At 37.7% G+C, this 15,235-nt stretch overlaps 1 protein-coding gene and 1 long non-coding RNA gene across 2 annotated transcripts; one reads left to right on the forward strand and one right to left on the reverse strand.

Moving 5' to 3' along the window:
• Positions 1-1,232: 1,232 nt before the first annotated feature.
• LOC119483033 lies at positions 1,233-5,457 on the forward strand. Its single transcript, XR_005205595.1, has 2 exons — positions 1,233-1,373; positions 5,307-5,457. It is a non-coding gene; the product is annotated as an uncharacterized LOC119483033 (long non-coding RNA).
• Positions 3,753-12,836, reverse strand: nup50 (nucleoporin 50). Its single transcript, XM_037761002.1, has 8 exons — positions 12,658-12,836; positions 10,934-11,012; positions 10,724-10,804; positions 10,427-10,628; positions 8,944-9,603; positions 7,236-7,320; positions 6,595-6,713; positions 3,753-4,672 (listed from the first exon to the last, which is right to left on the reverse strand). The coding sequence occupies exons 2-8, from the start codon at positions 11,000-11,002 to the stop codon at positions 4,473-4,475; spliced, it is 1,416 nt and encodes a 471-aa protein (XP_037616930.1). The 5' UTR covers positions 11,003-11,012; positions 12,658-12,836; the 3' UTR covers positions 3,753-4,472.
• Positions 12,837-15,235: the final 2,399 nt, after the last annotated feature.

A 15,235-nucleotide genomic window follows, 5' to 3' on the forward strand; every position in this document is an offset into this window, starting at 1 on the left:
TGTAGTTTTAATCGTCTCATCTGGTCGCCTGTCAGTGGCGTCACTACGGAGGACGGAACCTGCCAAAATCAAAAATAAATAAATAAATGTCATTAAATGTAGCAAAAATAATATTAAAAAAATAAACATAGCCATTAATTAATTGATACAATGTGACATAAATTGATATTTGTTTTAATTTGCTTCTTTTATTTATCTTTGTATTAATTCCTTTATTTATTTACTTTTCTGTTTAATTTCCATTTTTATTTATTCATGTATTTATTTTTATTAATTTTTAAATAGTTTTATTTTTGATTTATTTAATTTGTATTTATTTTATATTTATTTTTAAATGTACCTATTGACTTATTTATTTTTTAATAATTTATTTATTCATGCACGATTTTCTCTTTGCATTTATTTATTTTATTTATTTATTTTTGCATTTATATTATATTTATTTTTAAATTTACATATTTATCTATTTATTTTTGATGTATTTATTTATGCATGATTTTCCCTTTTGTATTTATTTTTTTGTTAGTTTTATATTTATTTTTAAATGTATGTATGCAATTATTTATTTTTGATTTATTCATTTATGCATGATCTTTACCTTTGCATTTATTTATTTGTTTTTGCATTTATTTATATATGTATAATTTTTGCTACATTTAATGACATGTTTCTTAATTTATCGAGTCATTTATTTATTTATTTTAGCAGGTTCCGTCCTTCGTAGTCATCATGTCCTCTTTGTGGATGCGTCAGGGTTATGGTTGTCGGTCAGACGCCGTCATAAATTGACTCATTTTTACGATAGACTTTTAAGATATTGGTGGTTTTTAACTCTATATTTGAACCAGATGAAGGATTTTAGTCGTCGGTCATCTGGATCTGAAGTTATCAGAGAAACAAGCTGATCAAACGTTACCGTCGGCTCGGCTCTCGGCTCCTCCAGGACATCCTGCGTCCGCCGAACGGCGTCGACGAAACGCTGAGTTTTAACGTGAAGTTGCTTCATTCAGTGGCGTTGTTGTTTTCATTGTTCATGTTGTTCCAGTTCTTCTGGCTGATTGGTCCTCTGCTCAGGTTTAAGGAGGCCTCCATCGACCAATCAGAATGATGAAGGTGTAATTGGTCCCGCCCCTAACAGGTGCAACCCAGCTAATCAGATGAGCAGAGGTCTAATCAGATGAACTGAACACACCTGTGTGGAGTTCAGAGACAGTTTCAGGCTTCATTTCTAGAAAACATGCTGGATTCTTTTGTTTCCTCGTACATAAGAAAAATTAAATTTAATGGAAATATTTCCCTGAAATTTACCGATCCTGATCTCCAGAGGATGAACCGACTCCATGATCTTTCCTGTAGCGCCACCTTCACTACTGGTAAGACTGAAAAACTTTAACTCTTACAGATTTTTATGTTTAAGTATTCATATTTTGAGGGGGAAAAAAATTTAATAAAGTTTTTATTTTTATGGAGAACTCATATTATTACAAAATTAATTTTACAAGAGCTCAAAGTCACGTCTTCAACGTTTTTAAGATGAGATTAATCAGCTCATTTTTTTTTTCTTTGCTCGATAAATTAATTTAATGTGGAAATTGTTTGTTGATTAAACAATGATAGAAATCAAGTCTCAAATGTAATCGTAAAAAAAAACATTGCAAAGAATTTGTTCAACCTGAATTCTAATATTATTAATTATCTTTCGAAATGATGACTTCGTTCTCAAAATGTTTTGATTTTACACAGATTTGGATGTATAAGGATTCATATTTTGAAGAAAGAAATCCTAATTTTACAGGAATAAAGTTGCAATTTTTATGGAGGATTCATAATGGCAAAACTAATTTTGAGAAAAAGTAATGCAATGTTGTCCGTGAAACAGTAATAATATAATATGAGAGAAAGCACTTAAAGCAAAAATAACAAACATCCGTCACAAGTTCAAAGTCACGTCTTCAACTTGTTTACATTTTTAAAGAAGTGATTAATCAGCTCATTTTTTATTTTCTTTGCTCGATAAATTAATTTAATGTGGAAATTGTTTGTTGATTAAACAATGATAGAAATCAAGTCTCAAATGTAATCGTAAAAAAAAACATTGCAAAGAATTTGTTCAACCTGAATTCTAATATTATTAATTATCTTTCGAAATGATGACTTCGTTCTCAAAATGTTTTGATTTTACACAGATTTGGATGTATAAGGATTCATATTTTGAAGAAAGAAATCCTAATTTTACAGGAATAAAGTTGCAATTTTTATGGAGGATTCATAATGGCAAAACTAATTTTGAGAAAAAGTAATGCAATGTTGTCCGTGAAACAGTAATAATATAATATGAGAGAAAGCACTTAAAGCAAAAATAACAAACATCCGTCACAAGTTCAAAGTCACGTCTTCAACTTGTTTACATTTTTAAAGAAGTGATTAATCAGCTCATTTTTTATTTTCTTAGCTCAATAAACAACTTAAAAACTGAATTTAATGCAGAAAATTTAAAAACAATGTTGATAATCCTCAAATGTAATCGTTAAAAGAAAATTCAACTTGACATTTTTAATCACCATTTTTTTTCTTTTGTGACATTTTTCTCAGAATATTCACTTTTCCTCAAAATCAACCCCTCAAATATCTTTATACATTTTTCATTCAAATTAATTAATTTTTCAGGTCATTTATTGAGTAACAACAACAGAGTTTCAGCTTATTTCCTCTCAAGCTGCAAACCATGGATTATTTTCTCAATAAATCGATTTTAAAAGTTTCCAAATGGATTAAATGAAAAAATAAATCAACGGTTTGCAGCTCGTCAGGAAATGAACTGAAACTCTGTTGTAACTCGATAAATTACTTAAATAATTAATCATTAGGGCCGAATATTAGCACTGATTTCCTAGTTTGATTTAATTTTGATTCAGAAAGAGTTGTGATTTTTATGGAAAATTTGATGACAAAACTGTCTATTTTATGAGGAAAAGTAACTTTGTATTTCGTGAAACAGTAACGTGAGAAAAGGCACTTATCAAACATCACAAGTTCCCAAAATTTAAAGTCACATTTTCAACTTATTTACAATTTAAAAAATTTGATTATTCAGCTCATTTTCTTTGTTCGATAAGAGACTTTAAAAATTAATTTAATGCAGAATTTGTTTTTGATCAATCGAGTCGACTGACAATATTTACAACGTTGATGATCAGTTCTTAAATGTAATCGTAGAAAAACAAAAAAATGACAGGAAGAATTTGTAGTATTACAAGAATAAAACTAATTTAGATAAAGTTAAACCTTAATTCCATTTCTTTCTGTTCTCGAAATTATTTGATTAGTTTTTCGTTAAAACAGTAATATGAGAAAATTCACTTATAAAATCACTCATGATGAGAATAAAATACCTTTTCTTTTTTTAGATTTTATTGACTTTAATCATCAGGATGTTTGTTTACGTCCAACATTTTATTGTTTTATTTATTTTAGTTTCTAAAGATCTTTGTGAGGCTGTTTCACCAACAGCCACAATTTAATTTGATCTAATATTTTCCATCTGTGAGTTATTAATAACTTTGTGGACAGTCTGTCTGAGTCCCATAACAACTCCATTAACCTCTCTCAGATCTAAAAGACGGAGACATTAGATTTAGATGATTAGATCTGTACTCTGGATCTGAAAGGACATTTAGAATAAAGTAGAATAAAACCAGGAGGCCAATCTTTAAATCTACGTCAAACTAAAAAGCAGAGAAAATAAAAAGCCGTCGTTGTTCGTTTCCTTTTATTCCCCAATAAACGTCTTTTACAAATGTTCTCAGACGATGAAGCATCTCGAAGGCCACACAAAGGACACTTGGAAAAACAACAGAGTCCATGTTTACAGAAATAAAAATAAAAAGAAGAAGAAGAACAACGGGGTCGGTCTCACTCTTCCTTTCATCCACACGCTCGTCGTTTTCAGGGGAAACATTCACACAGACGGGTACGAACCTGCCGACACAATAAATAGTTTCCACTCAGCAGACGCACTAAATTCCTCGACACGCGTTCATCGACACAAACTAAACGTTTACTGCGAGTTTTTAATTTGTAAAACCAAATCGACTGGACTGTTTTATTCGGAGCTTTCTCCAAAATAAAGAGTGGTTTTAAGAGTCGGAGATAATTCACTCGTTAAAACAGTCGAATGAAACACTGACTGATAAGATGCGTCGTTCTGTTCCTCTAACGAAGTGGCGGCGGCGGACCGGAGGAATGTAGATGACCGCCTGCTTCTGATATTTGTGACTCTAAATAAAAAGATTTCACAGTATGACGAGTGATTCTAGAAGGAGAGAACCGGGACCAGTTAATACAGACGTGATGGATAAAACCGGCGTGATGAGTCTGGAGGAGGATGAAGACCAGGTGACGTCAGCAGCTAAAAGCTCTGGTAGGATGTAGGGACGGTGGTGAAGGAGGTGGTGGGGTGGGGTGGAGGGGGTTCAGCCTTTCTTCTCCTCCAGCGTCTTGTGCAGCTCGTCGGCGTCCTCGGCGGTCTTGACCCGGATCAGGAGGGGGACGGGGCTGTCGGCCTTCTTGTCGTCGACAGGCGGGTTGGGGACGCACACCACCATCACGTTGTTCTTCCCCACCCGAGAGCACGGCATGGACGCCTGCACTATGATGTTCAGCAGGATGTTCCCTGAAACACACACACACACACCAGCAGTTTAACATCACCATGAAACACACACACACACACACCATCAGGTTAACATCACCATGAAACACTGAAATAATAATCTAGAGCAAGAGTCAACAACCTTTACCATCAAAAGAGCATTTTTAGTGCAAAAAAAATCTGTCTGGAGCCGCAAAACATTTGATCATTGTGATGAAGGTAACACAGTTTATAGTCTAAGTATATAGTATAGAAGTCTAATGCCGTGAGGGCCAAAGAGACAATGTACTATGGAGTATTAGGGCCACATTGAGGGAAAAAACATCTGAGATTTACAGAATAAAGTCAGAATATTACGAGAAAAAAAATCTTAATATAACGAGAATAAAGTCATAACTTTATGAGAAAAAAAGTTGTAATATTGCGTGAAAAAATTCATAACTTAACTAGAAAAAATAAAATAAAACGTAAAATTACTACTATATAATATTATAACTTTATTCTCATAATATTTTGACTTTTTCTCGTAAACCTATGACTTTATTCTCAATTTGGCCCTAATACTCCGTCGTACCATAGACCTACAACAATGATAAATACAAATTTAAATGTAAACAAAAAACAGATATTAATTTCCTTTCTTTAAAATCCACAGGGAGCCACTGGAGAGGAGCTAAAGAGCTGCGGGTTGCTGACCCCTGGTCTAGTGGACTCTAGTGGACTCCAGTGGACGTAGTAGTTCCTCAGTGTGACCAGCAGGTGGAGCCATTAGATCACAGAAACACAGATAAACCTCTGTTTCCTCTGATCTGTTTCTGGGAGTTTCTCCTCTGAATATTTATGTGTATTTTAATGATTCATCACCTTTAAAACAGACAGAAAGAACTATTTGTGTGTCTGTTGGCTGACAGACGTCGACTCCGACTCTTTCCCATCATTTTAAAACTCAAATGATGAACTGAGAACATCAGTTGCAGCTCTAGTTTGCATTCAGGAAGTGGAGTTCTGAGTTTCTGGACAAAGACGTAAACAGAGTGGCGGTTTGTTTTTTAAAGAAGTTCCTGGACTTCCTGGAACTTCCCTGACCCCCCAGAGCTGAGGTTGACCTGCTCTGATGTGGACTTCCTGGTCTCTGTTGGATCTACAAAGTTAAGATGAGTCTCCTTTATCCTTAAAAATCTCCTCATTTAATTGATTTGATTTAGTAACATGTGATTGATCTGTAGATTTAAAAAGGCATTTTGTGAGCGGGAGACTTTGTGTTTAATTGCTTTTAAATTTAATTACATTATTACGTGGTTTTTGATGCATTCACGTGCTGTCGGAATAATCAGAAAAATGAGTTCTTGCCTGGGGAAAACTCGTGAAATTTGGTACGAAACTTGACAAGTTGACGTCGTGTTACGCAGAAATACTGCTCGTTGTAAATCAAAAATAAAGACCTTAAGAATCTTAAATTAGTCAGATGGAATAAATCACACATATAAATAAATATACCATTAAATGTATAAAAAATAAATGTAGGCATTAATTAATTTATAAAATGTGACATAAATTGATATTTCTGTTTTTATTTGTATTAACTTAATTTCTTTCTTTATTTTATTTTCCCATTTATTTATTAAATTTATGTATTTCTCCAAACTTATTTACTTCTGTATTATTTTCTTTATATTCTTTGGAGAAGATGTTTTCACATCTAACATGTTCTTCAGTAATGATTTAAATAATCTAATATTATTTTTGTCACATTTAATGGCATTAATCTACTTAGCGAGTTATTTATTTTACATACTATTGCTGCAGAAATATATTTATAATTTAATTTAACCACTAAAAGGAGAATGTTTTCACTGCGTTGACTTGCAGTTGAATATTGATTTCCGGAGGAGCCAACATCAAACCGATCGCTCCTGAAGTTGTATTTCTGTATATATTTTTACCCAGGTTGGTGTCGGCGCGGATGATCATCTGAACTTTCCCGTCCTCGTTCTGTTTGAGGTGCAGCGTTCCGACTCCTTTCTCCTTAAACTCAGAGTCCTTCTTGTAGAACAGTTTACACCTGAAACATAAAACACAACAGAGTTAACTCGTAATAAAAACAACAACAATTAATGATGATATGTTCATATTCATATATTCTACAAAGTAAAATGGCAGAATTTGAGAAATATAACAGATTAAAGATCCGGCTTCATCTGACAGCTAAAATGTGGTGTTTTTTGAATGGAGTCTGGTGGAACAAACGGGACTTTTAATGGGAAGTTATGTTTGTATACAACATATATAATGTTAAGGCTGATTTTTATTGAATACATTTTGGATTTGCAACTTATTTTCTTATATTATTTAGAGACTATTCATTTTAGATAATTAACACATAATCACAACATTTCTTCAACATAAATCCAGTTTCTGATTGCTCTAACGATTATATTTTGATAGTTTTTCCCTCTTTAGGTCTCTAAAGATTATTCAAATTAAAAGATTGAAAAGAGGAAACGGACTCCGACATCATGAACCCGTAATGAGAGATCAGGTCGTCTTTTAACGACATTTAATCAATAACCCAGTCAGAACGTACTTCTTAGAGTAGAAGGCGTCGTCCTCTTTGACCTCTTTGACCTCCACTTTGGGCGGCTCCTCCGACTCCTCGTCTCCGTTCACGTCTACAAAAAAACAATCACATTTTATTAATAATTTACATTTTTCAACAAGATCAGACTGTCTGGAATCAGGTGATAATTATTATTATTAACGTCTCTGACTTCCAAATGTAAAAACACAGACGGTGAATTTTAGATATTTAAGACTTTTTCTACAGAAAATTAATGTGACATTTATTTTGATAATCAAGTCATTTTAAAGCAAAACATTTCCTAAATCTGTCGTGACTTCTCAAATGTGAATTTATATTTCTGTTTTGGACGGATAAAATAAAACAATCAATATGTAAACCTGGATTACTCGATTAACTGACATTGACATGAATTGATTATCTGCAGCGTTACTTGACGACTCCGTCCTTAATCTCTGTCTGCTAATTAAAAACACTTCCTTTATGTTAGTAGGATGCTTCATTAGTAGATTTACACTCATTCATTATCAATTAAACCAACTAAGAGACTCTAACCACAGTAGAACTGCTCCTAATATAAAATATGATGCACTTAGATTAAAAACAATTCAAGTTATTCTCCACACAGACTGACGTCCACAGAAAATAACTAAACTATTTTGGTAATTGATTAATCGTTTAAAAATGCCAAACATTTGCAGGTTCTCACCAACTGTTGTTCAAACAAAACAAGCGTTTAATGAACTAAACAATTGGCTGCAACTAGTGATGATTCTGATTAATCTTCATAATAAAGTCGTGAAAACGTCCATCTCATCTTTCCAGAGCACTGAAACAGTTTACTGTGTCCAACCACAAATATATTTAATTTAATATCATCATATGTTAGAAAAACTATTTAAAGAAGCTGAAACCAGAAATATTTGATTCATTGACTATCATAATAGTTGGCTATTCATTTTTTAGTTTGATCGACTCGACGTTGCAGCTCCAAATCGATTAATCGACAAAGTATTCAGCAGATTAATTTGTCTAGAAAATGGCAGAAAATAGTGAAAAATGTCCGTCCCAGATCCTCGAAGTCCAAAGTGATGCCTTTAAATGTCCAAAACCAAAAGAGATTCACTCTAATATGAATATATAAAACTGAGAAAAGCAGCAAATCTCCATATCTGAGAGGCTGAAAACAGAATTTTCTGACATTTTTGAATGTAAAGTGACTTTAAACGATTCATCGGTTCTCACAACAGCTGCTGACTATTTATCCACTAATACTTTATGCTTCCTGAATAAACTGCAGTATGAATTTAGAGTTAAACTCCACTTCCTCTCTACATTGAACATATATATTATATTTTCATATTTTGGTGGCGGCGTACCTGCAGGCCGAGCGTCCTCGGTCATTATATTATTATTATTATATAATATTTTGATGGCGGTATACCTGAGGGCCGAGCGTCTTCGGTCTTTATCTTATTATTATATTATATTATATTTTAATGGCGGTGTACCTGCGGGATGGGCGTCCTTGATCTTTATATTATTATATTATATTATATTTTGATGGGGGTGTACCTGCGGGCCAGGCGTCTTCGGTCTTTATATTATTATAATACTATATTTTGATGGCAGTGTACCTGCAGGCCGGGCGTCCTCGGTCGTTATATTATTATTATTATTATTATTATTATATTATATTTTAATGACGGTGTACCTGCAGGCCGGGCGTCCTCGGTCTTGGCGCCGCTGAAGGCCAGCGGAGCAGCAGATCCAGAACCAGGAGATCCGAACATGGAGTTCTGGCTGGAGGAGAAGGAGAAGCTGGGGGGGGTTGTTTTGGACCCTAAGGAGCCGAGGACCGAGCTGTCCACCTTCTGACCGAAATTAAACGTCACGCCGACGGGCATCGGAGCGGCGCCTTTGTCCCGGGCCGAGTCTTCTGTCGTAGTTTTGCCAAAAGAGAACAGACCGGCGGCGGCTGGAGCCGGAGCCGCCGAGCTGCCGGAGGAGGAAGAGGAGGCAGGAGGAGGAGGAGGGGTGGCCGTGGTCGGCAGCTTCTTCTTCTTCTCCTCCGCGCCCCCGTCAGCAGCGCCGGATCCATACTGGCGCTCGATGCTGGCCAGGTGGCGCTCGTAGTCCCTGAAGATGGGGTTGAGGTCACACAGAGGGTTGTCGTTGACATGCTTGGTGATCCAGTCGCGTACCGAGCAGTTGAGAGCGGTGAGCTGCCGGCTGTACTCCTTGTTACCCACACTGCTGCTGGAGGAGAAGATGCTGCTGCTGGAGGAGCTGCAGCTTTGAGCCGGGCTCACCGCCGAGCCATTGGTCTGCTTGGTGGTGATGTCAGAGGAGGCGGGGCCGTTGAACGTTAGACCTGAGAGGATGATGAAGAAGGGAGGAGGGTTAGTGTGACAGCAGCTGGATGAGGAAGAGACGAGGAAGAGATGAGGAAGAGACGAGGAGCCCCTCCCCTCCCCCGTCCTGCCCTGCAGCGCCACGGCGACGGGAAATAAAAGAGCAGCCAGACACAAACGCCCTCCATCCTCCATCCCCCCCCACCCTCCACCCCCCCCCCCCCCCCCCCCCCCCCCCCCCCCCCCCTCCACCCCCCCCACCGCCTGTGATTCAGCTCCATTACCCTCTAATACCAAACCAACAAACACCAACAGCGAGCATGTTTTCACCTCCACTACATCAGGAGAACGAGACCCGTTAGAGAATAGTAAATCAGCTCACAATACAGTTTAAATACGACAATACATTTACATTATTAATAACTAATATCAGCAAACATACTGGACATAGGGATGCACAATGTATTGGACATTTTTCTGACTTTTCTTCGGCCTTTTATCAGACTTTTCTGACATTTTATCAGACATTCTTCGGCCTCTTTTCGGTCTTGTTTCTGCATTTTTGGGACATTTTTCGGCCTTTTTGTCAGGACACTCTGACCATGTCATGGTCCACCTGATCCCCACGGACAGACAGACTGACATTAAATCTCTCCATTAACAAACAAACACATCATTAGTCCAACCATAAACTAGTCGCAGGTGAGCCGGTTGATTTGAGCGGCTCCAGACCTGCTGTGGTTGAGACGCTCCTCTAACAAACGTCTACCTGCTAGTAGACGCAGGAACACCTCTGACTAAATATCAGGTAATTCATATCTAATAAGGCTAACGGTTCCTCACCGGGTGTAGGGGAGGATGTTGTAGCCGGAGAAGAGAAACCTCCGAATGACGGAGCGATGCTGTTCCCGTTGGTCAGACCGCTGAGGCCCTTAAAGCCGCCGCCGTTCCCAAAACCAGAGAACCCCGTTGGCGTGGAGCCGCCGCTTGCCGCCGTGGTCAAAGTAATCCCCTTAAACCCTTTGAAGGTTCCGCCGCCATCGCCCTGAAACAAGACAACATTTATGATCAATGTATCAGCACAAAGAGCAGAAACTTGGTAAGAAAGGTTTAATAACACGTAGATATTTCTGGCTTTACCTCTCCGATGTTTCTGCGTTTGGCCTTCTTGATCGCCCGGCTCTTCAACACATCTTCACTCGCAACTGAAAACGTCCCGGCCTTCATGAACAACAACATCAGATTAATACAGTTACATTAACACGTCACCACCATCCTCAATCTGAAACATCTGGACTCTTTCACGTGATTTATATTCCAACGTTGGTCTCTATTTATTTATTCTATTACCTCCTCTCCCTCTTCCTCCTGATCCCAGTTCCTGTCCGTTAGCTCTTTATCAGCGATCCTCTTCGCCATCCCTCCGGCTCTGGAACACAGAGAGAGAGTGAAGCGACACCGTTAGCAGGTATATCTAATATCTTATCTAAATAGTTCATCAGTGGCGAGGAGGAGGATGAGGTCACACACGACTGAATAATGCAGAAAATAAGACAAACAACCAGCATTAAAACAACCACAGAGCATGGAAAGATTCAGTATGTTAAGTTTTTCAGTTTTATACTACTTCATTTATACTCCATTACAAATATTGGATTTTCACTTCACTACATTTATCTGACAGCTGGAATAGTTACTTTATAAAATGTGTAATTTTAGTTGCACCTTGACCACACATTTTCAGACATTTTTTGGGACATTTTGTCAGGCATTTTTTCAATTTTTTTGGGACATTTTTCGGCATTTTTTCTCGGAAAACTTTTCAGAGAATTCTTCAACATTGTGGTATTACTACCTTTTATTTAATTAAAGGGTCTGAATACTTGATTACTTAAATTTTATTTCAAAAGAAAACTGTAACTTGCACAATTTGCTAATCTATATAGTATATTCTATATTTAGATTTTATTTGTATGCTAGTTGTAGTAGTCTGGTATATTTTTTGTGTAAACTTACTGTTACTAATGTTATTTCAGTAACAGTAATACCACAGTGTGAAAAAACTTTTACAGGTAAAAGTCCTGCATTCAAAAAGTGAAAGTACTCATTATGCAGAATAATCTATTTTATATTATTGTATTCTAATTATTGATGCATTAATGTGTTCATCACTTTAATGATGCAACTGGTAAAGGTGGAGCTACTTTTAATGACTTTATATACTGCTGCTAGTTTAATATATAATAACACATCAGCATTTATTCGATTTATTTTTAATAATCTGAATGTTAAGTAACTAGTAACAATCAAATAAATAAACACATGTTTTTGGGTTTTTTTTAAAAAAAAAAGAAAAAATGCACAATATTTCCCTCTGAAATAAAATGAAATACTCAAGTAATGTACCTCAAAATTATATTCAAGCACAGTACTTGACTAAATATAATGAGTTACTTTTACCAGAACCTCTTTCATATAAAGTCTAATAACAAGTACTTTAAGATGTTCCATTAATGTAGGAGTAAACAGTACAACATTAAGTATACAGCAGCAGAAAGTGGAAGTATCTCTATATTGTACTTAAATACAGTTCTTGAATAAATGTACTTTGTACTACAGTGTATTAAAAGCAGCTCTTTCAGTCCGTTAACTGCTGATGTGAGATGTATAATGTTTAATAGAGATGTATTAGTTTCCAGGTGACCTGATGAAAACACAAAGCTAGCATGCAGGTTAGGTAACAGTCACCTAGCTTCAGTTAGCTCTTCTCTCCAGACTGTCAGATCCTCATTAATAACACACCATCATTCACGTTTCAGTCACATTAACAGCTGATCGGGTGGAATAATCCACCTTAAACTGTACAGGCAGTGAAAACACTACTACTGTTATCATTCGGCTGTCTAACATCCATCCTCCGGCTGTTAGCCGGTGAGCTAGCAGCTAGCGGCATTAAAGCTAACCGGGCCCACACAGCAGCAGCTAGCGGCTAGCGGCTAGCGTCATGTTAACCAGAACAGTGATGCTAACGTTAGCTCTGATTCAGATTATATCATTATTAAATATTAACGTACCTTTTCTGGAATGTGAATTCCAACCTCTACCTGTGAGTGACTGACGGACGGATCCTCGTAACGCAGCTGATGTTAGTTAACCTCGTTACCTCTCTCAGGTGAAGATTTGTGTGTTTTGAACGAGCCTCTCTCACGCCGCCATCTTACACCGCGCTGGATATCCGCATGGGTTCGCGCGTCCCACCTTCCTGCGCATGCGCAGCAGACACAGACACATTCCTTTACCATGGGAGTTGTAGTCCATAACAACTGACTTTTTTATTTTCTTCTTTTCTTTTTTTGTGGCAAATACAAGAACAAGGAGGCTACATATTTTCATCTATATTTAATATTTTTCTTTTTATATTAAGAATAAAAATATTGAATATATTTTCATATATATTTAAAAAATGTTATGTTTAAAGGGACTATTTGTAACTTTGTACACGCATAAATGTAACGGGTAGTCACACATGCGTGCTCGCATATGCGCGTTCGCGTGTAGCTGCTGTACCCTCCTCCTCTGCCTGCTCTCCTTCACTCAGACAGCTCAGCTCGCTCCACCTCTAGACGTGAACGCGCGCTCACTCCACACTGCAGAAGAGTTAGTTTAGCTCTGAGAATATCTAGTGAATGTACAGGGGATGTTTGTGCAGAAATAACTGCTGCAGCTCCTCCAGACCAACGGAGGTTTTCCGTGTCTTGTGAAGTGACGGAGCTCTACAGAGATTTACGTTGTCTTCTCGTTACCGATCGGGTGCCGGTGTCTCCTCTGCTCTCTCCGGCTGCGGGCGGAGAGAGCAGGGAGACACGCTGGAGAGCCCCGCTGCCTCAGCCTGCACTGAGGCAGTAAAAGCCAACACTAGGATCAGATCTAAATCATGTTCATGGAGAGACCTTCGTCTGGTCAGCTAACATTACTGCCAAGCAGCTGAAATATAGAGTGATATTGTGGTTTTAGCTGACGTGTGTCGCCTCACTGTTTTGAGTGATGCTCGTTCAGGTATATTGAGAGCGAGCAAGCGCGAGCCCGACGCTGACTTTCGTTGATTTCACGGCCACAGGTGTCGCTGTTAAGAAGCATTTCTGAAAGTTACAAATAGTCCCTTTAAATATATTTTATATATATTTTGTAATCATCAAGTGTACAGAAATACCGTTAACAGTTCAAAATATTGTGACTTTCATGAAAAGATTGTTTTGAAGAAAATAGAAGTGTATATGTGTATATATATATATATAAACTGGGGAAAAAGATTTGGGAAACTTGTGTTTGGTGGATTTTTTCTCTGTTGTTACAATGCTAATGTTCATTGTATTTTACATGGTTGGAAAGCCTGTTTATTTACCTTCACAATGATTTCCAACTTGTAAGGATCATGCATTTGTGGGATGAGCAGCACAGCTGATTATGTGGGTAGCGCCCAAGAAAAATTTGCCAAAATGCTCTGCCAACGGTAAACAGTGTATTCTCCTGTTGGTGTTGACTCTTGTTTTGAGTTATTTGGTGGATTGGATGATTGAACTCTCTATCAGTAACAAGGAACAAACAAGACATATTGGCTATTTTACACTTTATTAATTTAATACACCGTCAGGAGCCTCAGTAGCAGTGGAAGATTCATACGCAGCCACAACAGCCTGGCACCTCCTCCTCATGCTGGTCACCAACCTGGTCACACGTTGCTGTGGGATGGCGTTCCATTCCTTAACCAGGATTCGTTGCAGGTCAGCCAGCGTGGTTGTGTTGATCACTCTAACACGTACAGCACGCCCAAGCTGATCCCACATATTGAATTGGGTTGAGGTCTGGACTCTTGGCAGGCCGTTCCATTCTTTCTACTCCCACATTGTGGAGGTAGTCTGTGATAACCCTGGCTCTGTGGGGGCGAGCGTTGTCATCTTGGAGGATGAAGTTAGGTCCCAGATTGTGGAGATATGGGATCGCCACTGGCTGCAGAATCTCATCCCGATATCTCACTGCATTGAGATGGCCTTCAATGATGACAAGCCTTGTTTTGCCAGTGAGGGAGATGCCCCCCCACACCATGACACTGCCCCCACCAAAAGCTGTTACTCCATCGGTGCAACAATCAGCATAGCGTTCTCCACGTCGTCTCCATACTTTGACCCTGCCGTCCGACTTTGGCAGACAGAACCTGAACTCATCACTGAACATGACATTCCCCCACATGTTCAGGTTCCATTGTCTGTGTTGTCGACACCAGCGCAAACGGGCCTGACGGTGAAGGGCAGTCATTGCAGGCTTCCTGGTAGCCTTATGAGAATACACTGTTTACCATTGGCAGAGCATAATGGCAAATTTTTGTTGGGCACTACCCACATAATCAGCTGTGCTGCTCATCCCACAAATGCATGATCCTTACAAGTTGGACATCATTGTGAAGGTATATATACAGGCTTTCCAACGATGTAAAATACAATGCCAATTAGCATTGCAACAACAGAGAAATAATCCACCAAACACAAGTTTACGAACTTTTTTTCCTCAATTTATATAAATATATATATATATATATATATATATATATGTGTGTGTGTGTGTGAAACTCAGTAAATGTATTATTTGACCTCCTTT

This window comes from Sebastes umbrosus, chromosome 23 (genome assembly GCF_015220745.1).
Source record: "Sebastes umbrosus isolate fSebUmb1 chromosome 23, fSebUmb1.pri, whole genome shotgun sequence".
In the NCBI taxonomy this organism is placed as follows: domain Eukaryota; kingdom Metazoa; phylum Chordata; class Actinopteri; order Perciformes; family Sebastidae; genus Sebastes; species Sebastes umbrosus.

Excerpts from the sequence above, each read along its gene's own strand:
- nup50 (XM_037761002.1), bottom strand. The coding sequence starts at position 11,002 with ATGGCGAAGAGGATCGCTGATAAAGAGCTAACGGACAGGAACTGGGAT. Across the intron at positions 10,805-10,933 it reads AGGAGGAAGAGGGAGAGGAG|GCCGGGACGTTTTCAGTTGC; the intron begins GTAATAGAATAA and ends TTGTTCATGAAG. Across the intron at positions 7,321-8,943 it reads CGAGGACGCCCGGCCTGCAG|ACGTGAACGGAGACGAGGAG; the intron begins GTACACCGTCAT and ends GTTTTTTTGTAG.